The 27678-nt window shown below is 42.5% G+C and overlaps 1 protein-coding gene across 5 annotated transcripts; it reads left to right on the top strand.

The window, feature by feature from the left end:
• LOC113946758 (uncharacterized protein C11orf24 homolog) lies at nt 1-23766 on the top strand. Of its 5 annotated transcripts, XM_027642495.1 has the most exons (7): nt 307-445; nt 1265-1387; nt 5387-5483; nt 5869-5917; nt 17739-17977; nt 20667-20783; nt 21934-23766. In XM_027642495.1, exons 5-7 carry the CDS (start codon nt 17821-17823, stop codon nt 23091-23093), a joined length of 1434 nt encoding a protein of 477 aa, XP_027498296.1. In that variant the 5' UTR covers nt 307-445; nt 1265-1387; nt 5387-5483; nt 5869-5917; nt 17739-17820; the 3' UTR covers nt 23094-23766. The 5 variants fall into 5 exon arrangements, with proteins under 5 accessions (XP_027498298.1, XP_027498297.1, XP_027498296.1 ...); XM_027642497.1 differs by lacking the exons at nt 307-445; nt 5869-5917 and adding an exon at nt 1-73; XM_027642496.1 differs by lacking the exon at nt 5869-5917 and having other exon boundaries at nt 301-392.
• The last annotated feature ends 3912 nt before the right edge of the window (nt 23767-27678 follow it).

Here is a 27678-nt window from a genome sequence, read left to right as displayed (position 1 = left end):
CCGAACTCCTAAAACCCCACGAACCCTAAGCTGCGGAGCACGCTCACGGTAACTTAAAAATAACAACAGCAAGGTAATTCCTACACAATCTCACACGGTGACAGCACCGGTCCCCCAGAGGCCGCGCACACGTCACTTCCGCGGCCGGCCCCACCCTCTGCCCCCGGCGCCTTCCCGGGGCCTTTCCGGGGCGAGACGCGAGGGGCGGGGCAGCGCGAGGGAGGCGGGGCCATGGCGGTAGTGGGCGGGGCGCTAGGCGAGCAGGCCAATGGGGGGTGGAGGGGCGTGTCCTGGGCGGGGCTTGGCTGTGGCATGTGGCGAGGTCGGGGTCTCCGGGGGTCATTCCCATCCTTGCTATTCCCTGCCTTTTCCTGCCCGCGGGGCCGCGCGGGGTGAGCGCCTCTCCTGCCCCGCGGCCGCGTCCTCCGCCGGGCTCCGCCACGTCGTGAGTTGCGGCCGGGCGGTGTCTCGCCCTGGGCCTGGGGGAGCGCGGGCGGGAGGGACGCGGTGCGGGGCGAGCGGCGGTGCCGGGGGTGTCCGGGGGGCCGCGGAGCGGGGGCGGGTCGGGCGGCGAGTAGCCGCGGCCCAGGGGCGAGCAGGAGCCTCGCAGCCGCTCCCACGAACTGCCACATAAGTTGGAAGTAAATTTGTCACAGGAGTTGCGAATAAATTTTCCGATAAGTTGCATTTCCCCCCGTAGCAGCGGGGAGAGCGGTGGCTCTGCTCCCCTGCGGCGTATGGATGCTTGTAGATGATTTTGTTCCTGGGGAGGTGGGAGCCGGGAAAACTGGGTTTCCTTGTGGGGAAGAGAGGTGATTGACTCAGCAAGTAACTCGCTGCCTGAGAGTAACATTTTTAGGCCCTGTGGACCACCTCAAAGGTACGGTGTCCTTAGGAGACGCCACCCTTACGCGTGGCATCACTGATATGTAAATATATCGTACGTCTGTATGAGTAAGGTTGAGTGTGCACAGTTGGGATTACCCTTGAAAGCGGCATCCTGCTTTGTGTGGTATCGCACTGAAATCTTTTGCCTCTTTTCCTACCTTAAGTAAAGGTTTTCAGAAGGTTTAACTGTACCCTAGGCAATGTTAGCAAGGTGTCAGCTGGAATCCAGTAAATGGTAGGAAGAATAAATACTGTTCTTTGAGCAAGCTCTCAAATACAGCATCCTGTCGGGAAATCCTATTGCAGTGGATCTTCTTCTGATGGATTCAGCAAATCCTTTCACTTTCCCCTCTGTCTCCCAATCTTTGTTTTTTAGGATTGGCAAAGAAAACTCATGTTACAGGATCCTGTCAAGTGAAGTACCTTGATGTCCTGCATGTTAGCTGACTGAATCTCTGCCAGGCTTGGTCATGCAACACCACTCCTGTTTCCTGATAAAGTGAGTTAGCTGCCTGCTTACTGGAGGAACAAACCCAAGAAATACTAATCCTATGCACTTTAAGCTAAATTGCAATGCAGCCTTGATGAGTGAGGTAAACTCACTGATAGTGAGCATTTGGTGCCCTTTAGACCTCAGAGGGTTTGTGATTGAACAGTAGCTTTGAAAACTAGGCAATGTGTGTTGATTCAGTGTTTCTCTCTCTGAAGTGCATGTATTTTTGTATTAATCCAAACTATCTACCATAATCAACCACTATTATATAGATTAATACAGTCCATTATATGGTAGTGGATAGTTTAGAAGGAATCTATCCATTTTTATTAGCTTTCATGTCTGTAGTAGATTAGAGAATGTGCTGTGCATTTTTGCTGCTTGGTTCTAGGTTTTATATATATATATATATATATAAAATGTATGTATACACACATGTATTGTTTTAGTACTTTTCTGGGAGAAATTCCAGGCTACATGCCTCTTAACATGTTGGTGAGGACATCTTTATTATTTTGTTTTAATTGCAAATTCTCTGCTGGATTTATAAACCCATCTGCCAGAAAACAGACTTTGCATCTGGTTATCTACTATTGAAATTCTAATTGGCACATCCATACAACCTGAAGCCTCTGCCTCCTAGGGAAAGTCTCCTGGCACAGACTTTTTGAAGGCTCTGGGAGTAATTTGCAAAAAAAATTTCCAGCTATGGTGATGAAAAACATCGATGCTGAATGCCTGATAATGTATCTAAAATGTCAGGATGCATACCTTGGATTACAGGGTTAGCTAATGTAACTACTTAGAAACATACTAGCAGACTTTTTCAGTTGTGTGTTACTGACTAAATTTTCAAGGGAAAATATTGCAGGGACATTAAGGAATGGAGATGTTTGTTTAAAGCAGTGCGTGTTGGAAATGTCCAAAACTTTGCTTGAAGGAAATGTGAAGAATCTATTTGTTTGGGTAGAGTTTCTTGCCTAGTATACAGTTCTGCTGATGTTTCCCCATCCTCTGACACATAGTTAGCTGAGTATGTGCTCTTTGTGTCATCATCCACACTTGGACACAGTTTATAAACTGAAAGAGCCATTGAGCAAGTCCAGCTAGAGTTTATGCCAGCATATTTGCGTGAACATTTGTGGGGGAACCTAGACGTAGGAGGAAAGAACTTGCTGCTCTGCTGTGTTCCCACAAACCGGGGTATTGCACTGTCTGTTTCATCCTGGCTGCTGTGCGTGTTCCGAGTGATGCTGGGCTTATGGCTCAGAGCAGTGGTGGGGATGGCTGGGTGTCATGCACATGCATTGCCTTGTGTCCCTCGTGTCCATATGGAGATGTGCATTGTCTGCGTGTGAGTGCTGAACAGCCAGGCTCAAATCCATCTGCTCTGACCGGTTTCTTCTCTCGTCCCTGGACGCCACATATAAGCATGTTCAGACATTGCTAATGCAGTATGTTTTAGATTTATCCTTGCCTTTTAATTGTTGCTTTGTGTTTGATACAAACTTCTAATACCAAAAGCAATTATGTGCTGGGAAAGCTGGAGGAAAAAGCAGTCAATTCACTGACACTTGCACATAGATCCTCAGCTGCTGTGCATTGCTACAACTCCTTTGCAGAGCAATGACAATCCACACCAGCTGGCCGTTTACCCTTTTAAATATTTAAATTGGGATAGGATGCCTTTCTTAAGGAGATGTTTGTCCCTATGTACACAGCTGGTACAAAGTCCATTCGTGTGGTAGATGAGATACCCTTCCCACCCCCTGTTAACACAGTAATTATTGGATGAACCTCTATGGTTTATGCTGCACCAGGAACCAGAGTAGGTGATAATTGTGGCTTTTTTCCCTCCTACCCTTAAAAGGACTGTGAGGGCAATATCCTGCTGTGAGTGCTGTTGCTGGATGCCATCTGACACTGTGTGCTCTGGCTCATCAGGGTTACTTCCCTTTCCAACTTCCAGCCTGTCCTGCAGGTCTAATCCTTTGTCATACCCCACCTGTCAATGATACCCAACCTCCTTGGCTGTGGAAGGGCTGTTGACCTTGTTGACTGGGAAGCCAAGAAGTCCTGAGAGGTATCAAGGATTTAACACATTCATTCCTCCAGTAATTTTTGGTTCCCTTTCTACAGCTTAGACTTGGAGCAGTCAGTGGGACTCGTGAATTGATAGGTGGGGTATAAGTATGCTGCTGGCACTGCAGGGACAGTAATAATGCTGAAAATTGGTGCAGGCAGGACCTGGTTGCACACTTTGGAAATGTTGTTCACAGCTCCTCCAGCTTTTGACTGCTGGCAATCCAAGTCAGTCAATGTGCAGGTAAGGTGCCCAAGGTGCCTGTGGTACAGCAATTCATTCAGGAAAGGACAACTTATCCCCAGCATGGTATGGGGACCCCCTTCTTGAAGGAATGTTTGCATGGACATTGCTGCATGTTCCTGTGAACAACTTATCCAACAAAAGCAAGTGGCAAGAACTGCAGAAGTGGGTTTTAAAGCTCAGTGGAACCACACGATTGCCTTGCTGGTGTGTAGGGTAGCATTTAGCTGAGGGTTCTGCTTTGCTGTTACTGTGATTTCACTGAAATGAGGTTTCCTTAGGGCAATTTTGAATGTCCATCAGCATAGGTGCAAAACTTCTGACAGTCTTCTGTTGCCTTTGCTGGCTTTATTTTTCTTTGCTGTTCTGGGACATGGCCTCAAGGATCATATCTTGGGTTTCAGTGCTAAAAGGTGGGCATGCTATTGCACTGATACCAAGCTGGTGCTCTGTAGTGTTTGTCAAGCAAAATGGGACTGAAACACTGTCCCCAGTGGCTGCAATTGCCATGGTGGGAAAGCTGGTCTTTAAATGCACTTGGCAGAATGTGAGATCTCTGGATTGACAGCATGGGGGTCTGGATTCTCCATCACATCCTTTCCTCCTGTTTTACATGATAGCTTGTCAACTGTTTGGAGAGCACACTGGGCGCTTGTTTGTTTGTTTTTTTTCTTGTAGGACAATGTGGTATGAAGAAAGGAACAGAGGGCAGAGAGCCAGGGATATGGGTACTTGTTTATTTGCAGCCAGCTGGACTGTCCCCCAGTGCATGTGACAGGACCCACAGTCCATTTGTACTCTGCTCGAGGAACCAGCTGGTCCCCCATTTGAGCAGGAAGGTTGCACAGTCAGTGCAGGTTGCAGTTGTGTGCCTGGATTATCTCGCTACATCGCCACAGCTCCTGTCACCTTTGCTTGGGGAGTCTCAGTTAGGCTGTGTCCTCTAAAGGACAGCTAAATTGTGTTCTGCAGACATGGCTATGGGGTGTCCAAGCCTCCACAGCTGCCTCTGTTATTCCCTAAGTACACAAAGAGGGAAGAGAGGTTGTCTGTGTGCAAGAGCCTTTTATTAATTTACTGAGACGTTCAACAAGTCCTCTTCACAACTATCAGTGCTTCTGCTAACAATGACTGCCCAGGAGGGTATTGGGATTGCCTTCCGTGGACTCCATCTGACTCTGACTTGGTACCAGGCCTGGAGAACTGCTTATGCAATAGTCCAGGAAAACACTTGAACCTGTACTTCTGATGTACCCTGGTGTCCTGGTTTCAGATTTGTTAAAAAAAAAAAAAAAAGGTGTGGAAGTGGAGGGGAGTGACTTGATAAAATTTACATTGAATTTTACGTGTATGCTTGGGTTGCATTTATATTTGTTTGGTTTGGGGAGACTTTGCAGCACTTTAGCTAAATCTGGTTTTAAATCCACTTAAGTTAAACTCCTAGCACAACTTGTGTGTGGAGACCAGGATGAAATCTCATTAATTTTAATAGGATTAAGCATGTTCTTTTGCTGACTCTTCCCCTCTATCTTTTTTTTTGTTTGGCTTCTCTGTATTAAAAAGCAGGATAAACCTTTCCACTCTTCCACCTCTTTGTGAAAATGCTTTATCAGTCTCAGAGAAATGTCTCTCTGGTTGCATACAATAATATTTTACACATTTTTTTCCTATGCTTTCAGCTGTAGTCCTACTGCATCCAGGCTTTTATTGGCTTTTGCTTCCCCTAAAGGCACAATAATTCCTGGCAGCAAGAAAACAGTTACAAGTGTTTGCATGGTAAGTTTCTACACTCAAAATCATTATTTTTCCTTTTGCTCTCTCTGGATAGATTTGAAACTGCTGTAAAACAAGTCAAGTAGTAGAGAGAAACTCTGTAGAAGTCATCAGGAACTGAGCATGTGCAGATGGGTGAGGGCAAAATTAATCCCTGTTCGTGAACTGGGAATAAATTGAAGAACAGGAAAAAAAGGTAGAAGTGTTATGAATGCAAACTGCTTAAGGGGAAATATTTGGGATCTGTCTAAGATTAAGCAAACCATTAATTGGAGAGGAGGCTGTTTCATGCGTTTGTGTTACCTTTTCATTTCCTCATTTCTCAATGTACATCATGCCCTGAATGTCAGTATTGATTATTTTGATTTGTATGCGATTTATGTTATAGGAACACTCCTCTTCCACCTATCCTTCAGAAAAGACAAACTCCACAGCAGGTATTTCTGGATGTTCCTAAGATGCTCTTAATGGCACACTTAATAAGCGTATGCTTTCATAGGAAAAGTAAACTGTCTTGTAGTTATGTACTAAACTGGATTTCAAGAGACTTGATTTTCATTTCCAGCTCTGACTAGTTCCTGTAGCTATATGCAAATGACTCAGTCTTCTCACACCTATAAGATAAGGGAGGGTTGGTCTGTCTTACCTGCACTCCACTTTTTTTGAACTGATGCCCTGTTGTTCCATGGGCTGGTCTGTATTACAAAGGTTGGGCTGATGTTTTCGTCTCAGCAAAGCTCCTTTCTACCATCAGTCCTTGTGAGGAAACTTTATATCATCAGTATGTTGTCTTGCTGGCAGTAGCATATAGATTTAAATTCCTGTATCTAAGTAAAAAAGGAGAACATAGTGGAAAAAAAGCTTTCTGTTTTTTTTTCCATACAATAAACAGGAGATTTTAGCTTATTAAGGGGGTTAAGGAAGAGAGTTTCTGGTGGATGAGAAATGCCCAGTGGTATCTTGAAATTCTCCATGTCCAAGCAAAGAGTATTTATTCCCTAGATCATAGAATCATAGAATGGTTAGGTTTGGAAGGGGCCTTAAAAATCATTTAGTTCCAAACCCCCTACCATGAACAGTGATGCCACCCACTAGACAAGGTTGTTCAGGTCCCTATCCAACCTGGCCTTGAACACTTCCAGGGCCAGGGCATCCACAAGTTTTCTGAGCAACCTGTGCCCATGCCTCACCACTGTCACAGCAAAGAATTTCTTCTTAACATCTAATCTAAATCTCTCCTTGTCCTTTCACTATCTGCCTCTGTAAAAAGTTACTCTCCCTCTTTCTTATAATCCCTTTTAATTACTGAAACAGCACAATGAGGTCTCCCTGGAGCCTTCTCCAGTCTGAACAGCCCCAGCTCTCTCAACCTGTCTTCATAGGAGAGATGCTGGACACAGCACTCCAGGTAGGGTCTCACCAGAGCAAAGTAGAGGGGCAGAATCACCTCCTTCAACCTGTTGCCACGCAGCTTTTGCAGCAGCCCAGGATACAGTTGGCTTTCTGGGCGGCAAGCACACATTGCTGAGGCATGAATTTTATCTTCATCTCTGATGATTTTTTTAAGGGTTTGCCAGCATTTATATTTGTGTTGTAGAAATGACAGGATCCATGTGTTCTGGCTGTAGTGGCCATGAGATGAGTTGGCACGTACTGTGGCTGAAATGCATCACGGACAATTCTGGGGTATAGCTGACTCTAGTGGCCACATTTTGGTTGGTGAAGCCAGCAAGGGAATGGAATGTCATGAGTCTGCCAGCAGTTACATGACTCAGTTTTATGCAGGTCACAGGTTCCACTAGTTCTGCTAGACTTACTCTCATATATAAAGTTAAACACCTGCTTTGTGTGTTTGAATAATTACTGCCAAAGACAGATCTGCTGATGTGGAAACAGCTGATAATGTTCTTCAGGGACACTTGCTGCTTGAGTTTGAGTTTTGAGTTGAGCTGTGATGCAGGTGGCTTTTGTTACCAGCTGACTTGATAAGCAAAAGCAGGAAGTTTTGTTTGCTTGCTATTTAGCAAATAGCTTTTAACTGAATCCCATATATTCATAGATTCCTGTTTGTTGCTTTTCTCTCATTGGAAAGAGAGCAAGGTTTTCTAGGCTTTGAAAATCTCATAATGTGTAGAAGTTGGATATGTGTTTATGCACTGAAATATATTCAGTGAAGTAGCAGAAGTGGATTTCTGGTGCTGATAACCCATCTTCATGAGGAATATCTGAATGAAAGTGTTTCAAAATAAAATATAAACAGAAAATGCTGGTGAGGTGAGGTGGGGAGTTTTGTGAGTTTTGGTTGCTTTTTTTTTTCCCCCTGCAGGTTTTGGCAATATTTGTAAGTAGTTCTTTCTGGGTGTTATGTTCTGCACTTGGTCCTTGACCCCTCTGAAAGTTGAAACAGATGTCATGCAAACTGTGGTATAGGCAGGCTGTCCCTTGGGAACTGACTAAAAACTGCAAACCTTTCTACTGAATGAGCTCTTAAGTTATTGCATGACTTGTGACAAATTTGTTTGCAGTAAATCAGTAACATTACACCTGCAGAGGTCCCTTCTGGAGTTAAAATACGTGCTCCAAGATTGTGATACACAGCTGACTCAAGCGTTCACATTTACAGTTGTTCTGAGCAAGGTATCATGAATGCCATCCAGCTGTAACACTGGATTTCATACGGTGATTCATCTCCATGAAAGATGTCTGGATGAAGGACAGAAATTGTAAATATTTGTACAAATTTATTTTGGTATTTTCATCTCATCTCCAGGAAAGTTTTTGCTGGAGAAAAGTGTTTTAAAAAGCAAAGACTGAAGTGGTGGGCATGCAGTTTAAATGGCTAGAGATTGTTTGATGTTGTAGATGTTAATATGCATCTGTATAGCTAGAGAGTTTTCTGTACTTGTATGTCAGTGCTAGAGGATTTGCTAAGCAGGATGTGACATGTAATTCCTCTTAGATGGCTGTCATAAAAAAAAAAAAAAGGCAAACAAAACCAACTCCAAAACCCCCCAATGCATGCTGAGAACACCTAATCCTCACTGCAGTAGTTTTTCTGCTCCGTTATTGGGCAGATTTACCTTGTGATATGATTTCAGGCAATTGAAGTGAAAGTGCCTTACTGTAAAATGGCTCAGGTGCCTGAGAAACTGAGTGCTGAGACAGAAGCTGGATTTTGTTGGGAAGCTGCTGGAGGCAGAAGCACTGTTTTCTAGGGCAGAGGAAGCCTTTATTTCTCCACACTGGCAAAGGAAAGTTGTGAAGGTACTTCCACTAAGTGCTGAAAGTACTTGGCTGTTCGGTTACATTAGTGAAACATAATGTTTGTGGTAGTTGTAATCTCTCTTGGTTAGATGGTGAGATTCAGGTATCCCCATGGAATAGTTTTGGGGTTCTCCTCAGCGACATCAGCAGAAGACAGAAAGACAGACTTTCTTCTATATCAAGCTCAGAAAGGTTCAGAAGAACCTGCTACTGCCTGTGCTGTCCCTCTTCCATCAATGAGGGGCTCTTTAGTACAGACATTTGTACTGGAAAAGCTTTGAGGAGCTCAAACCAAGCTTATTTTACTTTGACTTATTTAGCAGTTTTTGAGCATCAAGACTCAAAGCTTGAATGAGTTCCCCTGAAACTGAAAAGAGGGAACCTACAACGAAGTAGCTACTGCCCTGCTGCCATGTAGGAGACAAGAAACCCAGGAGCTGGGCTGAAGCACTTCTGCAGATGCTGCCATGAAGTAAGGAGAGGGAAGGATGTTTTTCCTGTAGGTTCTGATAACCCATAGGTTTACATTCATGTTGGTGAATACTTACTGGCTATGAAGAACCTGCCACAGGGAAGGTCAGCAAGGTTTAGGAAAGCTGCTACTGCATTTGATTTTTATTTTGTTTAGAAAAAATAGACTTGGCTAAGCCTTGCCCTGTGATTTCCATCCCTTTCAAGCTGTCAAAATCACAAAGCAAGGAGGCATGCACCAACAAACCTTGTTTGGTATCACTATAAATGTGTTCCTGGCTTGAAGACTTTAAGAAGAATCTCTTGATTTGTGCTATGTGTTTGTGATTTATGTGTGGTGAAAAGGCCCCCAGTATCATATTGTGATAAGCTGGAGTGTCTTTTTGCTGCGTCTTACCTGGAAGATCTTTAGTATGAAGCTACCTTTGTTTTTTTACCTGAGTTGTTTGCTTAAAAAGAAGAAACCTCCTATAATCTGGTAGCCTTCCAGATGATGTTTTGGTTGTGAGGATAAGGGAAGGTGGAGGCACATATCTTTTGATTATTTTTTTTTTTAATTTGTATTTATTCTCTGTATTTCAGGATATGCACAAAGATCCTATTTCCTTGCAGAAAGGAGAAACAGCCAAAAATGCTTTCCTTTCTTCAAGTTCTTTTAGTGCTGAGCAGGTTTCCTTTCAGTCATTGCACTGGGACCATGTTTGGCTGTTTCCAGGCTGCCTTAACCTTCTTTTCAGTTTCTGAGCTCCCCACAGTACTGCCTGATGCTTTTTTAACATAAGGTGCCATCTCTGCTGTGTGTAACCCTGCTGAAAACCGTGCAGAGGCTTAAATTTCTGAGGAAAGTTGCAGAACCTTGTGTTCTGGATGGAGATGGGTCCTCTGTTTCTACGGACCTAAAATTAGTGTTATGACGACATGAACACATAGAGGAGCATAATGATTTCTCAAAAATATCTGGAGTGAAGGATGGCATTTCAGTGAAATTTAATTTGATCTGTATTGCCAGGAATTTGCTGACTGTGGCAAAATTCTGCAGGGCAGGAGGTGGGCGGGTGACCAAAATTAAATATGTTGGCAGTTTTACTTGCTCCAAAAGTAACACTTGGTTACTTGTGCCTTCAGGCTGAAGTTGCTGCTTGTTTAAGTTTCTGTTAGCTCCAGACTTGTCAGTTTTGAATTTAATAGCATCTCAGGCACAATTTATTCCTGTGCATGTGCACTGTGGTGGTTCTAGCTTCTAATGCCATCTGTCAGCAAGCATGAACCACCCTTGCTGCAGAGTGCCTGATTCTGCAGGCACTTAGGAAAAGTCATGAGTTTGCCTTTTACCCTTCTTGATCAGCTTTGCTCTGTATTAGCTCAGTGGCTGCAGAGTTCATGTGGGAGCCACTGGATGGTTCCTTTGAGGGTCTTGTTGAAAGCCGTTTAATTTGAAACACATGGTATGAAATGCCCTACATTTGATCTCCTGTTCCCATGAGACAACACCATGTCTGAAAATTTGCTATCTGTTTCAGGTTCAGGAAGGTTGCAGTTGAGCCATAGTACATGTTTTTATTGCTTGGAGGTATTTTTGTTGACAGATTTATTGTTCACTCACAGCTTTATGTAGTTTAGCCTTTGGCAGTTCACTTTTCTGTATATTAAAACTAGATTGTTTCAGATATTTCAAAACAAGGCACAGTTTCATAAATCAAATAGCTGTCTGATCATTTTTCACAGGAAAAGTGTCCTGCTGAGTAGTATTTCTCAGCATTGGAGCTGCAGCACATGGCATTAATATGGGGGAGAAAGGATGATGGATGGGTGATGCTGGTTTGGGGTTTTAGGCTTTAACATTTATTTCCTCAGAGGCAAAGTGTTGTGGCCATGAAGCCTCAATGGTGACAGTGTGAACTGTCCTCAGCTGTATAATCTGTCTACCTTGTCACCTGAGGGAGGAATACAGGTGGGAACAGAGGCACAGAAAGATGGAAATGGGTAAAGCTGGTAATACTTGAAACAAAACTAACCCCAAAAAGGCACCCATAAGCCCCAGTGTAGCTAAATTTGTGGTTTAACTCTAGCTCACAGCTCAGCCCCACAGAGCCACTCGCTCAATCCCACATGGAGTGAGGGAGGAAAATGGAAAAGTAAAAGTGAGAAGACTCTTGGGTTGAGACAGAGTTAGTAGGAAAAGCAAAAGCTGCATGTGGAAGCAAAGCAAACCACGGTATTAATTTGCCACTTCTCATGGGCAGGCAGGTGTTCAGGCATCCCCAGGAAAGCAGGACTACATCATGGGTAACAGTGACTTGGGAAGACAGACACCATCACTCCAAACATCCCTCCCTTCCTTCTTGTTTCCCTGGCTTTATATGCTGAGCATGATGCTGTACGGTCTGCAATATCCCTTGGGTCAGTCAGGGTCACCTGTCCTGGCTGTGTCCCGTCTGACTTTGTGTGCATCCCCAGCCTCCTCGCTGGTGGGATGGGGTGAGAAACAGGCTCATTCCCTGAAGCTTGTAGATGCTGCTGTAGGCGTTGCAGTCACCTTTCCTGTGGGGTGTGTGTCATGCAGATTGATGGGAGATTTAACCATAGATGGAGACTACACTACAAATTGAAGGAGGGGAGAAGATGTATAACTTTATTGCTGCCTAATTAAGGTGATTTTGCTTATTGGGCTGTTGTCCTTAACAGATTCTAGTGTGATGCAGTCTGTGTAGGCTTTTTGGCTTTGTAGGATTTTTTAAATCTCTTTTTTGGGAGAAACATCAGAAAAGGCAGAAGCAGACCAAACCTATGTCCATCCAATACCCTATTTTGACTGCTGCAGCAAGGAGTGTGCTGCTAATGTGCCAGCTCTTCTGTAATACATGGCCAGCTGTGCCATGTTAACTGAAGAATTGTGTAGGAGAGGGAATATAAGAAATGAACTTCTGGATCTGAGCTGGCAATGTTTTTTCTCCGAATTGCATTTCAGAGCATGTGTAACTTGTGTCCTACTGTTGCAGCAGATCATCCTCTAATGCTCTGCTGCTCTCGCATCAGCCCCAGTTGTTTATCAGATCCAGCTGGTTGGTCAGCATTCTAGCCTGGCCGATGTATCTACGAGATAGGACTCATGATTTCTAGGCACATTTTCCTTCAAAATTCCCTCTGAAAGTATGGAACTGTGCACTTTCCACCTCAGTCATCTTTCTACAGGAGCATTTTGTTAATACTGGAAATGATGGGGGCATGGAGAGCCAGTATTTGGGCAAAAAATGGGCCTTTGATTGTTGTATCCTGGTTTTCCAAGGAAGTGGGAATGCTTCACGCTGTGCAGACATCTTAGGAAGTCAAAGGAACTGTGTCCAGACCAGGGATCTAGCAATGTATTTTCTCCTCTGTAATCTGTAATGCTTCTCTGCTTCACAGTCTTTTCATTCTTCATTGTTGGTAGTACGTTACACGTTGTAGAAACAGCTTTGCAGCCTGTCAATAACTTTCTTGGGGAGCCAAAGGAACTTAATGGCTCTAAAGCTGCTGTTCAGAGAATCATATAACTTCGTCTGGTCATGCTCAGCTGACATTGGGTCAGCCTCATGTACCTTTGGTGCTGCCCCTTCTGTCTCCAGACTTCTCTTCATGTGCATCTTCAGTCTTGGAGAGCTTGGGAAGTGAAATGCTTCTCAGGATTGCAGCACAGATTCCCTGTCTCCTATATTCTTGCCTTGTTTTACCAAATGAATTGTGCTTGTCTTTTCTTAGCAAAATCTAGTTGAATTCTGTTTTTCTAGAGAGAGAAATACAGCACTTGTTTAGAGGGCTGACAACACATCAAGTGTTTAGCAGCAAATGCAAGTGGGAAACAGGCCTTATGTCTTCTCAGTTGGATTGGAAAGTAGCATTGTTGTCTGCAAAAGGTATCCCACTTTTGTTTTCCCTGCTCTGTTGATATACTGAAGCTAGAACATTTCTTTGCTACTCTTTGACCTTATTTCATACCTAGTCCATGCACACTTGTAAGAATGAATTTTGAGGCAGTGTCTGCTGGCTCTTCCATGACAGCTCAAAGGAGCATGTGTTGCTCTAAATGATTTGCTTTGCACACTTTGTACCTGTGATCTCTAACACCCACACTCCCTCTTGCCATAGGTTTTTTTTGTCTAGTTCTACATCTCTCTTTTCACCCTGGTGCAGTCCCTGCATGCACCTTGCAGCTGCTTAACCACGAACAACTGAGTCTGGCTGGGAGGGCATGGAGGCAAGGGATTTATCTTCCAAAGGCTTCTCTCTGCTCTTGAAACATCACCCTAATCATTTTCTTTGAAATAATACTCTGCATTTTTTAATTTGTACAAATTCCTTGTCTTGAGCCCTGTGAGATCAGCAAGAAGAGAGGAACTCTTCTGAAACCCAGCAGGCAGTACCCTCTGGATATGTGTGTACATTGCAAAGTCACCAGTCATTTAGTTGTTGACTCAAAGTTATTTTAGTTATATATGCTAAGTTATAGCCACAGATGACAAAAGTGAACTTTGCATTTTTCAGAGCATAGTCTTTTCCCACATTTTATTTGTTGCTGTCTTCTGTGATTTTTTTTGACTTTTAATTCCCTTGGGGATGCTGTACAGGTGAAGAAGGTCATGCTCAGAGTGTGAATTTTGCCCCGATATCTCAAAATTAATTCTGATGGGAACAGTAGCATTCATCTCTTCCATCATATTTTCCAGACAGAGGGTGGTTTCTTCTGGGGATCAACACGATTTGGAGAAGGTTTAATTAGTGCTGTTCTGGGTTGTAGGTGTGTGGAATGGGTGTTCAGTGGGGTCTCTGAGCACAAGTGGAGCCAACTGGCTAGAAGTATGATGGGAAGGCAGAAATAAAGCTTGTTGCTTGTGATTATAAAAGGCAGTTGTTAAATCAGGGAAAGTGATCTGCGGGTAATTGTAACTCTTGTTCTGGATGTATGGGATTGGCTAAGGTGGAAGAGGCCAAAAAAAACCACTTCTAGCTGGAGGTTCTGCTATTTAATACAGCATCCCAAGTGCCATTTGTACTGCATTAAAGTATGACTGCATCTGGTTATCCCCTTGCTTGACTTGGAAATGAGCTGTTTGCTTGTCTGACACGCTTACAGTCTGTGCGTTACGTTTGTTTACTTCACATGCTCAGTCTGCAACCTTTAAAGGGATTTTTATAATTGTCTGAAGAACACTGAGAAGTGTTTTAAGCCTCTAATTTTGGATTGAGTGTCTTAGGGGAGATATTATCAGTTGGCCCCTGAAGAGACCATGTTTATTGAGAGAGAAAGGGGAGACAAATCTCTTGTGTATGAGCTTGGCTAAAACACTGCTGGCCTAATCCAGAAAGGCTACCAGGTACTTTGGAAGAGGTGAGAGTCATGTACTGGGGTTTTGCTTTCCTCTGGAGTCGTTGCAGTTGAGTGGAACCAAAGTCAGCCATGATGGGAAGGACTTGTAGTGAATTAAGGTGGTTGAAGATACAAAACACCTCTTTGGATAGGGGACAGGTAGCTATGTTAACGCAACAGCTTCAAGACACGGAGTGTGATCAGCATTTAATCTTACAAATATCTGTAGTACTTGGGTTGGTTCAGTTTTATTTGTCCTAATATGCTGAGATTTTAACTATAATAATAATTATAGTATTTATTCATAGATATAATGCTACTATATCTGCAGTTTCAAAATGCAATGGAAGATGTTTATTCTTTGAGGGTGGTTAATGTAACTACAGAATTATTAGTAAAGGTAGGAAAAAATTCTTTAGTAAGTGTTAAGTGTTTGTTTTCATTGCTGTTATTCTTTACTAGTTTATTTAAAACAGTATATGCATACATTATTGCACAGGCAGTTCATTCTCAGGCTCACTTCTTAGGCTGTAAAATAATGCTTCTTGTAAACCCTTTACCTTGAAAAAGGACAGCAAAGAAAAGCTGCACTCTTTAAAATATAAAATTTACCATTAATTATGTATTTTTTCCTTTTTTTTTATTTTCTGTGGGTCAAATACTGCTTTCTGCATATCTACCTAGGACTGGTGAACACCAAAAAAAGTGCAGTTATTTTGGCACGTTGTGGTGGGAGTGCAGGTTGACAAACAGTGTTCTGAGGCAAAGTACCTATAGTGTCCGTGAGAGAACCCAGTTCACTTGCTGTGAGTTAAAGGAATTTTTACTGTCTGCCAGCAATAAGGATCTGCCTGTTCTAGGAAAAATCTTTTGTGGGCAGAGTTATTTCATGTCTTCCCTTGCTTTCCCACTTGCTCCCAGTCTTGTCAAACTGCAGTTTTCAATTGTTAATCTGCAATATATGCTAAGAGTGACAGCAAGAGCATGCTAATGGCTAAGGCAAACTTGTAGAAGTGTCTTGTAATTTGGAACAGTAGGAAAAGTATTGAAGTTAGCTTGGCTGAATAGTGCAAATTAATTACCAATAAATTACCAATTCCCTGACAAAAAACGTGGGGCTGCTTTCCTGAGCAGCTGATGCCAGTGTAGTGTGTTGCCAAGGCTGTATTTATGTATTGCACAGGTCATCTCCTCTTCTGTGCTGATTCATTCAGCTCCTGCTAAGGTGCTCTTGGAAGAGCAAGTGATAAGGAATGAGCAAAATCAGTCTGTGCTGTGCATGTGTAGTGTGAAATGGAGAGAGACCCTGGTGAAGCTGGTGCTGGCTGGACACCAGGTGTAGTCTCTGGTACACAGGACTAGATGGGGCTGCTGAGCTGCCTTTCCTTGCCAAGACTTCTGTTGTTAGGTCAGACTTAGAAATATTTCCAGCTGCCAGGTGGGATGACGTGAGCGTGAACTTTTGGCTGCACTGAGAAACCTGCTCACACAAAGCGAGTGCGACGCTGTGCACACTTGCTCCAAGGAGAAAGCTGAACAGGGGTGCATGAGCTAAGGTCAGCAGTGCAAGTATCCTACAGTCCAGTCAGTCTGGGCTCCCCTGCTCTCTGGGAAAGCAGAAGATATAGAAATGCTCCATCTATTTTCAACAGGTAAAATAACTCTCTTTACTAGAATAAGTGGGCAGGAAGGAGACTCTGAGTTCCTTATGGAATTTGTAGGGTGGCTAGGGAAGCTGAATTTGAGGCACTGCATTTTAGTATCGAATTTTGTCCCCGTCTTTGGCTCTTTGACCGTCCAATGTGGACCTGTATATTGTGTGTCCTCTGCAAAGCTTGGGGTATCTGTTTATATTTCACCCCTTTTCACACAGGGTTATTTTGAAGCTAAAACTGTTGCCCTTTTTGAGGCTTGAGGATATAGAAGAAGGAAAAATTGGAAACAAAAGTTCCATGGTAGGAGGCATCAAAATGTTGCAATCTGTGAGTCAAAGCTAATAAACGTTATTTTGGACTTTCTTGGAGGGGAAAAAAGGCTCTGAGTCAGATTCTTAAATTCTCAAGTGTAGTTGGGACTGGAGTTGAGAACTCAGGCTGAAACTTCTTGCATGGATGGCTAAATCAGGGTCTTACGCACATTACTGATGACTGTTAGATGTTCTTCACTATGATATTTATACCATTCACACATGCTGCTCATTCTGTGTTGTGAGCTGCCTTTGCAGTCATCACATACATCCTTGAGATGTCACACAAAATTGAATCTCAACACCCTTTGAAGGCTGTGACATTTCATAACAGCAGGATGAGGACTAAAGCTTGCTTCAGTGATGAGGAAGAGGGTTGCCCTTAAAAATTACTTAGGGCACAGCCTTAAAATTGGTCTGGTTCAGGCTGAACTGTTTGGAAGCTCATATAAAGCTTTAAAAAGCCTCAGAAACAGGAGGGTAAATCCAGATAGAAGCCGATGATCTGCTCTGATATCAGCTTGAGCTGCTTCAGTGACTTCAAGGACAAAAGCACCTCCATTGGGACAGAGACTTGTGTGTGCATTGATAATGAAGGAAAGACATTGCCTATTGTTTTATGTGGGGAAATGAAGGCTTGCTGTGGGTGTGAGTCTTCTTCATAACAGTTGATGTGTCTGTGTAATGTCTTGGAAGATCTGAAATAGTGGCTTTTGCTTGTTTTCAATCAAAGCTTCCTGTAGCTGTCTGCAATGAGCAGGAAAATCAAAGCAGAAATCAACCTTTGGTGCTTGGTTTTGACTGACTCCGTATAAAGGCAGGGACAGGACTATAGTTCCCCATATTATCAGTGTACTCAAGCTGGTGTAAACCCTTCTGCTCAGCCTGGGAACAACATTAAGGGTCCTAGAATGAGTCAAAAGGCATCATATCTGTGCTGTCATATGCTTGTGTGCTTTGAGATTGACTTTGTACCCATGGCTTTTGACTTAAGCTGTTCTTCATTGGGACCTGAGAGAAGAAGAGCAAAGTACCTTTTCCAAAGAAGGAGCCTCTCTGTGAATTTGGGAATGGTCTGTACTCTCCTGCCTCTGCGTCCATGCTTGTTTGTGGTGTGTAATGATACTTGCCTGCCTTTTGTACATTTTTTTTTTTCTATTGCTGCTGATAGGAATATAAAAAGTTTTGTTTTGTTTTGTTTTGTTTTTAATAGGTATATTGCAGTGGATCTGAAGTTGATATAAGAAAGAATTGCTTCTGGGAAGAGAAGCCTCCCTGTAAGGCCAGCCCTGAAGATGTGGACTGCCATCGTATTCTTCCTGCTGATTTCCTTCTCTATATGTGAACACAGGTTTTCTGTCCTGAAAGGGAGACGAGTCCATGTAGTGCAAATAAACAGGCTTACAGATGAAAAACAATGCAGGGAGGCTTGTCAAAGCCCAGGTGCTTCAGGTGAGGTTCTTGTCCCTTAGATGGAATTCCATCTGCGTTTTCTGTTCCTTGAAGGTCTCCACTGCTCCCCTGACAACTTTCTTTCTTAATTCCAGTTGTTTATGGGCTTTTACAGTTATGCTTCTCTGTGCAGTGCTGTAGTGCTAAGTAACTTCTGACAACTTTGGTTAAATTGAATCCAGAGCAACTGTTTCCCAGGGCCCTTCTAGCTTCTATAAGAAACAGCATGCATGTGTTCTTGGTGTGCACTGATAGCGTGCAAGCAGTGTTAGGTCACTTGAATTGAAGAGTGATTATTCCATTCTGCCAGATGTTTGCAAGTAAACAGTGCTCTTGTAGACAGCTGCACTAGAACGAGTAGTCTTTGTTCCCTGCTATGTTTTTCCTGCCTTAGAAGAAACTGCTTGTATCCTGCAACTGAGCACAGGGTTAAACAAATCTGGCGAGATGAAAGCCTTCTGCTCACTACCTCTGGGATGTCATTATAAAAGCATTAAAATTCTAAATGAGTTTGAGTTGTCCTTATGAAGGTCTCAATCCTATCTAGCCACACGTGAAAGCTCAAAAAGCTGGTGATGTTGTGGTGAAGATGAGGCCTTGGCTCAGGTGGATGAATATCTGACATTCAGATTGTTAGGAACATTAAATAAAGATGCTGCTTTTAAGGAGTTTCAAAGCTGTAGTTCAAACATGAGACATTCCTTCATAGTGGAAACAAAGTACCTTTATAAATTGTTTTATTTAGGGCATGAAGTAAGGGTGAGTTTGTTTCCCAAGGCACCAGAGCTGTGAAAACTCCAGGTTCTGTTTTTTAAGGTGGTAAACTCTAGACAGATGACATGTTCACACTGACTGTGCTGACACTTAGGGTCTGTAGCACTTCATGTTGGTGTGTTCCACCTGAGAATCTCTAAATTCTATGCACGTGTCATCCTTAACCTTCTGATATCTTGATAGGGTAGAAAAGGTCATCAACTGCCTTTTCCAGAAGAGAAACATAAAAAATTTAGTTAGTCTGCAATCAGGGCTGCAGCATGACTTGGCTGTGTGGTTGGCCCTGTTGCTGACTTTAACCACTTCATTGTCTCCTAATCTGTTAGTAAAAAATAAGTCCAGTTGAGTGTTAGCTTTGTTGAGCAGAGGGTTTGAGCCTCTAGAATTAGGTGACCCGTTCCATTTCAGGAAACCACTCAAGACTGAACCCAAAAGCATAAACTTTTCCGAGTTTTACATTCTGTATTAAATGTACTGAAGCAATTTAATTTCTATTTGTTACTTGATGACTGGTCTGTTGCACTACCTGGTGTCAAGGGAGGTGGAAAAGATAGAAACTCTTGACATAAATGTATGTGCAGAGAGATCATCTGGAAAGAAGGATCTGAAATGTCTTTTTTTGTTATTAGCTTTAGGTTTTAAGATCAACTTTACTGATCTCATTCTCCATTCCCATCTTCCCCAACAATATTTTTTTTGTGTTTTCTGTCATTACAGACCTGAGACCTGAGGCTTAGTTGTCAGAATAGTTGCACATATGTAACTGTTGGTAAAGAAGCAATAGATATTATTTTTTAAGATATTACAGTTTTAAGTTGTAGTCTACAGTTGCACAGGGAGATGTCTTCATAGCTACCTTGCTTGGAGAAGTGGAAAACTAACATTCCCAGCTGGTTAGGCACTCTTCCGTAGATGTAATTTGTACCTTTGCTGACATAACATCAGTTACTTGTGGAAGAAGTGCAGCTACCACAGCAAAAAGGGACCTTTAGAAGTTCCCTGGTCCAACTCCAACTTAGATCTGTCTGTTCAAGAACTGATGGAGAGACCTCTCTGGCCCCCCCAGCCCAGCGTTGGAGTGCCCTTGTGCTAGAAACTAACTTTTTCCCTTGATGTTGAGTTGGGATTTGCTGTAAATCATCTGCTTCAGCCCCTCAGACATCTGATAGTCTCCCTTGGACTCACTCCAGTCTTTCAATACCACTCTTGTAAGCTAGAGAACCCAAAACTGGGCATAGTGTTTAAAATGCCTCCTCAGTATTTGTTGGAGGATGTTCATTCCTTCCCTCAGAGCTTAGTTATGTATACGTAGACATGTAGAAAGAAGTTAGGGAGTTGGAAGGGATGCCAGGAAAGCAAGTTCTTGCTGTGATGAGTTTATTTAGCTTGTGATGGGATTTGACTGAGTAAAAGACAATTTCTGTGATGGCTCCCGTGGCTAATGGTATCCTTATTCAAAGAATGAAGAGTGAATTTCTGTGTAACTCCAAGCACTGAGATGAGAACTGTCTCCTACGAGTGATGAGATGGATGTCTACTCAGTTTTGGCTCATTTATTCTTTTTCCCTCAGTGTAGATGAATGCTAGCATTTACATGAGAACAAACTGTAGTGCACTTTCTTTGTCCCTGCCTGGGTGAGTGAATTGCTGTTGTTAGGAGATGTTGGTACCAGAAGACAAGCAGTAGGTAGGCTGCAGCTCCTATATTGATTTCATTGGCTTTCCAGTTATTTTCGCCAAGGCTGAGTCAGGATCCTTTTAAGGCCAGACCTTCTAGTTATTGTGTGGGTTTGGGGTTTTTTTTGTGGTTTTGTGTTTGTTTGTTTGTTTGTTTGTTCCAATTCTTTAATTAAAGCTATGAAGCAGCATGTTTGGTATGTTTTGTGTAGCAATGCATTTTCTCTGCTGTTTTCAGGAAACCGTTACTGTAATTGGTCTATGCCCTACCAGAACCACTGCATCTTCTTGTGGTGTCACCAGCTGAGTGTGTGCCAAAATGCTGGAGAACAAGACATCAAAGATCTACTTGGAGGTAAAGCCATGTTTCAGGTTCCTAGTGAATCCAGGATCCTGGTTCTTTTGCTTTAAATGCCTATGTTTAGACTTTATAGGCTTTCAGCTGAGGGAGACGGATTGTGAAATGCCTGTAGGATAATTCTGTAGGTAGAGTTGATTGGAATAACCACGACCTAAGGTTTCTGGCACCTGCATGTGCAGGCTGCGTCTTTGAATAACTTTTGTAACTGTTACCGAGTAACAGTTTGTTTCCATGTTGAAGACATCACTCATTCAAGCCATTTGCATGCCACACGCTGTCCTTGTGAAAATAAAGTCATAACAGATGTATTTATATTTTTTTCAGAGAAAGGAAAATGTCTTGGCATTGTTTTTCTCTCAGATTGCCAGAATTTTGTTCCAGAGTCAACAGGCTGCTTCTATAATCAGAGCAGCAATTGCTCATGGTGACTTTCCAGTGCCAGGGTATTGAATTTTAATTAAGTGACACAATAACAAAATGGAGCTTATTCATAATTGAGGAACCAACCTCTTAAAGTATGTTTCAAGAAATCATTGTGCCCAAGTTTAAAGAAGAGTTTGTTCATGGTTCTTTTGGGTTGGCAAAGGTTTCTCTGCAACATACCAACCAGACCTGTGATAAGCAGATGGGGTTTATGTCACTATAAATCTAGCTCACTAGGTGTGAAGGAAATTATCCTGATGTGGGGAGGTGTAAGTGGGAATTTCTGCCCAGTTTTGAGAGGTGAAAATTATGAGTCTAAGCCCAAAGGCTTTGTCAATGATGTGTAACTTTGAAAGCATGAGTCTTCTTCTCAGGAGCTGACATTTGTATTGCTGCTCCTGTTGATAATGTGCTTCTGCATTGTAGCTCTCTACTTGATTACTCCCCTTTTGTGAAATTAATTTCCTGGTTGGGTAAATACTAGAGGTCTGTAGTAAAAAAAACGGAACCAAACCAAAAATCCTCAAAGGGATTATGTGCAATAAAGACAGGGCAGGGGGGCTGAGTCTTCATGTTCTTGTTGAATTCAGGACTGATTTATTCCAGTTGTACTATGTCTACTGCAGAATATGTGTTGTGGTGTGCATGTTGGGGGGTTGAGGTTAGATTTGAGCTTGAGAGTTTTATTCTTACAAAACTCATTGTTTTTGTCTTTTTGAAGAAATTGTCAGCAGGAAATGGGAAACAGTCCTGTTTCCCCACCAAAGCTATCCACAGAAAAAGGAGAGGATGCTGAATGCACAGGTTGACCAACACAGTGTGGAAAACCTGTTTTCCTCAACTGCTCAAACTCGCAAAATTCATTTGAGGCATTTGCTTGGGTTTGAGAATGGAAATGTCACAGCAAATACAAGCAAATCAATTGCAAGCAGTGCTACCACCCCTACTGCCCCAGCTGTAACAACAAACATTACAAATGGAAGTGTCTTCATTACCACTTATGAAACAACTGCCAAAGCTTCAAACGCCCCTGGAGGTTCTGATACCATTGCTAAAACCATGCAATCCACTGCCTTTTCTCCCACTTCTGGTAACATCTTTTCTTCCACTTCCAGCCATGTCACCCAGATTGTAGTCACCAGCCAAAAATCAGGAAATAGTAGCTCTGTCTCAGTATTGTCCCCCACTTCTACTTCTGCTCCCCTCACTGGTACTTCTAAGGCAGGTACTCAAACAGAGCAGTCTAACCCAGCTACCACCACCACCACCAGTGCTCCCCACTCTAACAGCCCCACCACTGCTAGAGCTGACCTGAAGACAGTGACCACAACGTTGACCACCCTCATCCCACAGGATGCGAGAACATCTTCCGCTGCTTCCAGTCATGCCATGACACTCAAACCCTTGGAGAGTTCTCACTCTGTGAATCCACTGCATGTCAGCACACTGCCAGATCTAAAGCCAGAAGCAAGTACAAACACAGGATCCTTGAGTGAATCAACTTCTCTTCTGGGCTCCACAAGAGGTGCCATGGTTTTAACTACAGCCTCTACAGTAGAAACTACGACTGGGCACGAGATAAAGTCAACATCTGACATCTTTTCAACAACCATGGCTCCAACAGAGGCACCCAAAACAACAGCTTTGGACCTCACAGAAACTCAGGACAAAGACAATGAGTATCTTCTCATTGCTGCCGAGCCTCTGACTCAGTATTTGGTGGATAAAAGTTCACTTCTTGCAGTGCTTTTAGTTGGTACGTTTTTTTTCATAACTGTTATAGTTCTTTTCCTCATGCAGGCCTATGAGAGCTACAAGAAGAAAGATTACACACAAGTGGATTACCTGATCAATGGAATGTATGTGGACTCCGAGATGTAAAGGGGTGGGAATAATACAGTGGGCAGAGAGGTGGAAAGGAGTTTCAAAGTCTGCCTGACTTGTTTTTCCTTCCTATTTGCCTATAACACAAATTGAAAGTGCTTCCAAATTTACTTCTAGTGCAATTGAGGAGAAATGCCATGTACTGTATTAAGAAGAAAAAAAATAATTTTTTATTTAACTGTGCAACAAGTCACTGTAAAAAAATAAAAAGAGGAATAATTTTTAACATTTTCATAATGCACAATAGCTTTGGCCATTATTTTTCATTGCAAAACAAACCTAACAAGGGGTAAGCTACCACCCTCTGAAAATGCTGTAGCGCTTCTTCAACTGTGCAAGTTGAAGTTACACTGCAAGTTCCTCGTGTTCCATTTGTTTCACATGTGCTCCTTGGAAAACAGAGCAAAGGATGCTGTCACCTTTTGTGAAATGCTCCCAAACAGCCAGATGAGAAGTCTGGAGTATTGCTGTAACAGGGAACTTTTAATCCAGTGCGTGTCATATTTCAGTATGCTTCTTGCTTGTAAAGAGGTCTGTTTACAAGGTATTGTAAACCCTGTTTACTGCTAACCTAAGATCTCTTTTCACCACGGAGTGGATTACTGTGCCTCTGCACTTAAATGATCTTATTTTTGTATTCAGTTAATAAATGGGACCCTGGAAGGGCATATTTTGTTGTGTTTCTGTTTTCATTCCTGTCCCTGCTGGTTCAGAAGCAAGCAAATGGGCTTTTGGGGCTGAAGCAAATTACCTCCACGTTGGTATTCCAATTATGGGAGCTTTGAAGAGCTCACTGAAAGCATGGACATGTCTGAGAAGATACTGATCATCTTCCAGAGTACTGCTTCTATAATTTAAGACCAGTATGCTACCAGTCTCCCAGGTATGCAGACCCACTTATTGCCCATTATCTTTCATGCTTAGAGCACCAGGCTCTGTTTTGGTTTTTCTTTTGGAATTAGGACCAGCACAGAGTTCTTAGTATTTTGGAAACTTTATTGCACATGCAGTTGCAGATTTCCTCCCAAGATCTACATTTGAAAGAATGAGTAGAAAACACTTGATTTTTAGGCAAGTATTCTTCAGTGATTAATGTGTCTTGAATGACACATACATACCAGTAGCAAAATTATGGTTCAAGGTTTGTTCTTGTTTTTTTAACTATATTGATAGCTTCTCTCTTGCTTTGAATTTGTTGGCTTTTCTTTAATCCTGCTTACATGTAATCTTGAGTGAGGGTGATAATAAGTAAACCTCAGAATCTGAGCTGCTGAGTTTTGGTTTCATTATTTATTCAAATTCTTCGGCTGTTTAGAATTTGGAGGGAATCTTTACCCTAGAAGTGGTAACTTTGTAGACAACTTCATCATCAACTGGAAGTGCTATGAAAAGAAATACAGATAACACAAGCAGCAACAGAGCCAAGGCATTGTTTGAACAAAATAGGCTGGAGAGAGTTTCCTGAATCTTACCCAACTCAAATATTGAGGTCAAAACTTCAGCAAGTAGAGTATGTTGAGCAAAGAGATTGCTTTGGAAGTGAGATGACTTGGTTGTCAGCATCAGGTTGCATTTTGCAGTACTTCCGTGTGGACCGCATCTGCTTGGAAAGCTTGAAGTATGAGCCACAAAATTCACACCATGTTTCCTGGAGGGGGAAAAGATGTTTGAGGATCTCAATTGTATTGCATTTTAAGATTATTATTAATTGGTTTGCCCTGAGCAGAAGGGATCCCACCTCTGATTTCTTCCATCTTTCAGGAGCCACTCGTGTATTGCATCAATGCAACAAGGTGCTGGGAACATCCCCTAGCAGAGCTGGGAAGTTGCACCCTGTTGAGATGCTTGGGACTGTTCACCTCTCAGCACAACTGTTTTGAGCTGTTAGCAGATGTCTGGCAGATACTGCTCCTCAACCACAAAGTCCAGAGATTTATCTTTACATAAGGATCTCAGGTTTTGCCTTAATTGCAGGTGAGTCACTAACCACATACCTAAGCATGTGGTCTTTTGAGCTCTGCTCCAGATAACTAAGATAAGAGCTGTCTCCTCGGCTCCCTGCCATCTCCCAAGTAAGGAGGTGAGCGTTACCTCAGATTCAGCTCACTTCTTTTCCTCCTCATTTAGGTGTCTTGGATAAATGACATTTATCATTTTGACAGGGAAATCCAGAAAAGAGTGCATTTTAATTTATTGTCCTTTTAGTTTATCCCTGTCTATGTAAGTGAATTTCTGCCTTTAGGAAGTGCCTTCCTGCATAAGGGGTCAGTGTTGCAGTTGTTCTGCTAGTGCTCTGCAGTATTTTTTTTCTAAATTGCCTGAGCCATTTCCACAACAGAAATCATGATCATCAGACTTATAATTGCTTATCCTAGATATGGGGAATTTTCTGAATGAACTTTGCACTCACTGTGGCTTGCTTTCTTTTGGTCTCTATGGATCTGTTTGTAGACCCAAAGTTGGACACCAGATTCTGTGGAGTGGAAGTCTGTGAAGCTGCACTGATTTTTATTCTCCTCTCTGAAGAGATATTAGACTCCAGTACTGATTTGTTGGAGAGAGTAGGAAGGGAAGGGAGAGAAAAGTAACATTACTTTAAAAAAAAACTCTTGAGTTTTTCTGTTCTGAAAACAGATACTTTTGAAGATTGGTTTATTAAAAACAAATAAAACCCTTCAGGGATAATTTAAGTGGGGATGATATAATTACAAGAGTTGGAATTGGGTTACAACTCTATTTACAAGAGTCTTAGGGAGTTTCTCATGGACACAGTGAGAATATTACAACTAGATCATGGCTAAATGAAACCACCTCTATAAAAATCTTTGTGGCTTCTCAGCAGGTTCTTACAGGAAGGTGAGTACTCCTCAGAATCTTGATGCAGTTCCCACAGCTCTGGTATGTTTACATCCAGGTATCCTCATCAGATACTAGCACAGCCTGTCTTTTTTGTTGTTGAGTTACTGCACTTCCAAGTGTGAATTACTTTCTTAGCAGAAACTGAGTTTTTAGTGTTAGGCTGAGCACCAGAATGAGTCTTAGCTCAGAATGTTTCTGCACACAAGGTGGAGATCTTTGTTTGCTGTAGAATCATGGAATGATTTGGGTTTGAAGGGAACTTTAAAAGTCATCTGATCCAAGCCCCCTGCAATGAGCAGGGACATTTTCAACTAGATCAGGTTGCTCAGAGCCCCATCCAACCTGATCTTGAATGTTTTCAGTGATGTGGCGTCTGCCACCTCCCTGGACAGCCTGCTCGAGTGTTTCACCACCTCATCATAAAAAAATTCTTCCTTATTTTTAGTCTCGATCTACCATCTGTTAGTTTAAATCCATTACCCCTTGTCCTATCTCAATAGTGCTCAAAGTGCAGTTTAAGCTGGAGAAATGTGAAGTAGGTTTTTCTTTGCGTCCCAATGGTTTTGTCTCATACTGGCTCAGTTTAGACATTAAAAATCCCAAAACCTGGGCTGGAGCCTGGCCTCTGAAAGTCAAGGCGTGTTTTCTAGCTTGTACATTGAAACCCAGCTGTAAAGATTTGGCAGCTTTGGTGGCTCTGTTTTTTTGTCTAGCTACTTGTAAGCATTAAAAAAGGAGAGCAGTGGGACTGTGGAAGGTGGGTTGCATGTGCAGTTTTCTAAAGGTCTCTTCTGTATTGGTGACTTGATATGCAAGTCTAAAGCAATTAGGATTTCTCCTCTGCTAACTCATCAAGCTGGAGGTCACCAGCATCAAACATACACTTTGTTGTTGCCCCCCAACTCATGGTTTCTGTCTAGGCTAAAACCAGCCTCCTGGAATGGCTTCACTTGTTTCGCTTCTGAGGCCTCATATGGTGGCACATCTGCTGCATCTCATGGTGCAGTATTGCAGTAGTTAATAGCGAGTATGTTAAGGGAGAAAATGCAACACCTTTAGAATTTTGCTTGCAGAATTCACCATATAGCAATAGGTAGGGTCCTACCAAGTTCTCTAGAAGATGTCTGCCAAGGAACTGCCAAGAACAACATTCTGCTGCTGTGAAGCATAGCATATCTGATGCATGTTGGGTTTCAACCTGTTGCATGGCCTCTTTCTCAATAAAACAGGAACATCCTGGAATTACATTTAGATTAGATTAATTCTGAATGTCACCTCCCTCTTATTTAATTACCTGTATTAGAAGTATGTTGCTCTAGACAAAAGAGAAGAAAGGAAATAATGGAATATTAAAACATTTAAAGGAATAGTAGGAATGAAGAACTTTTCAACTGCAAATACGAGTTTGCAATATGACATGTGATGTCCAGAGAATTAAAGAACATATGCAGAACTCTTAAGCATGACCTTTAAAACAGCTAATCCATGTAGTTGGAAAATGCCCAGGAAAGTCTGGAAGCGGAGGTATCACGGAGGTTGTTTCTCTGGATTTGTCTGGTGGCTGCTCATTTTTGGCATCACAAAAGGAAACCTGAGCATTGCTCTACTAAAACGTTCCTAAGGACTTTTTCCACTGTGGGTTCTCTGGCATGCAGTAAGGGAAGTGTCCTTGTTTCAGCTGGGGAAGAGTTAACTTTCTTCTTAGTATCTCCTCCACTGCTGT

The sequence above is a fragment of the Corapipo altera genome, unplaced genomic scaffold, assembly GCF_003945725.1.
Source record: "Corapipo altera isolate COAL_440 unplaced genomic scaffold, ASM394572v1 23b, whole genome shotgun sequence".
In the NCBI taxonomy this organism is placed as follows: Eukaryota; Metazoa; Chordata; class Aves; order Passeriformes; family Pipridae; genus Corapipo; species Corapipo altera.
This window is presented reverse-complemented; position numbering and strand designations above follow the sequence as displayed.

Coding starts and splice junctions, on each gene's coding strand:
- LOC113946758 (XM_027642497.1), top strand. CDS start 17,821: ATGTGGACTGCCATCGTATTCTTCCTGCTGATTTCCTTCTCTATATGT. Junction 17,978..20,666: donor TCAAAGCCCAGGTGCTTCAG/GTGAGGTTCTTG, acceptor TGCTGTTTTCAG/GAAACCGTTACTGTAATTGG. Junction 20,784..21,933: donor CATCAAAGATCTACTTGGAG/GTAAAGCCATGT, acceptor GTCTTTTTGAAG/AAATTGTCAGCAGGAAATGG.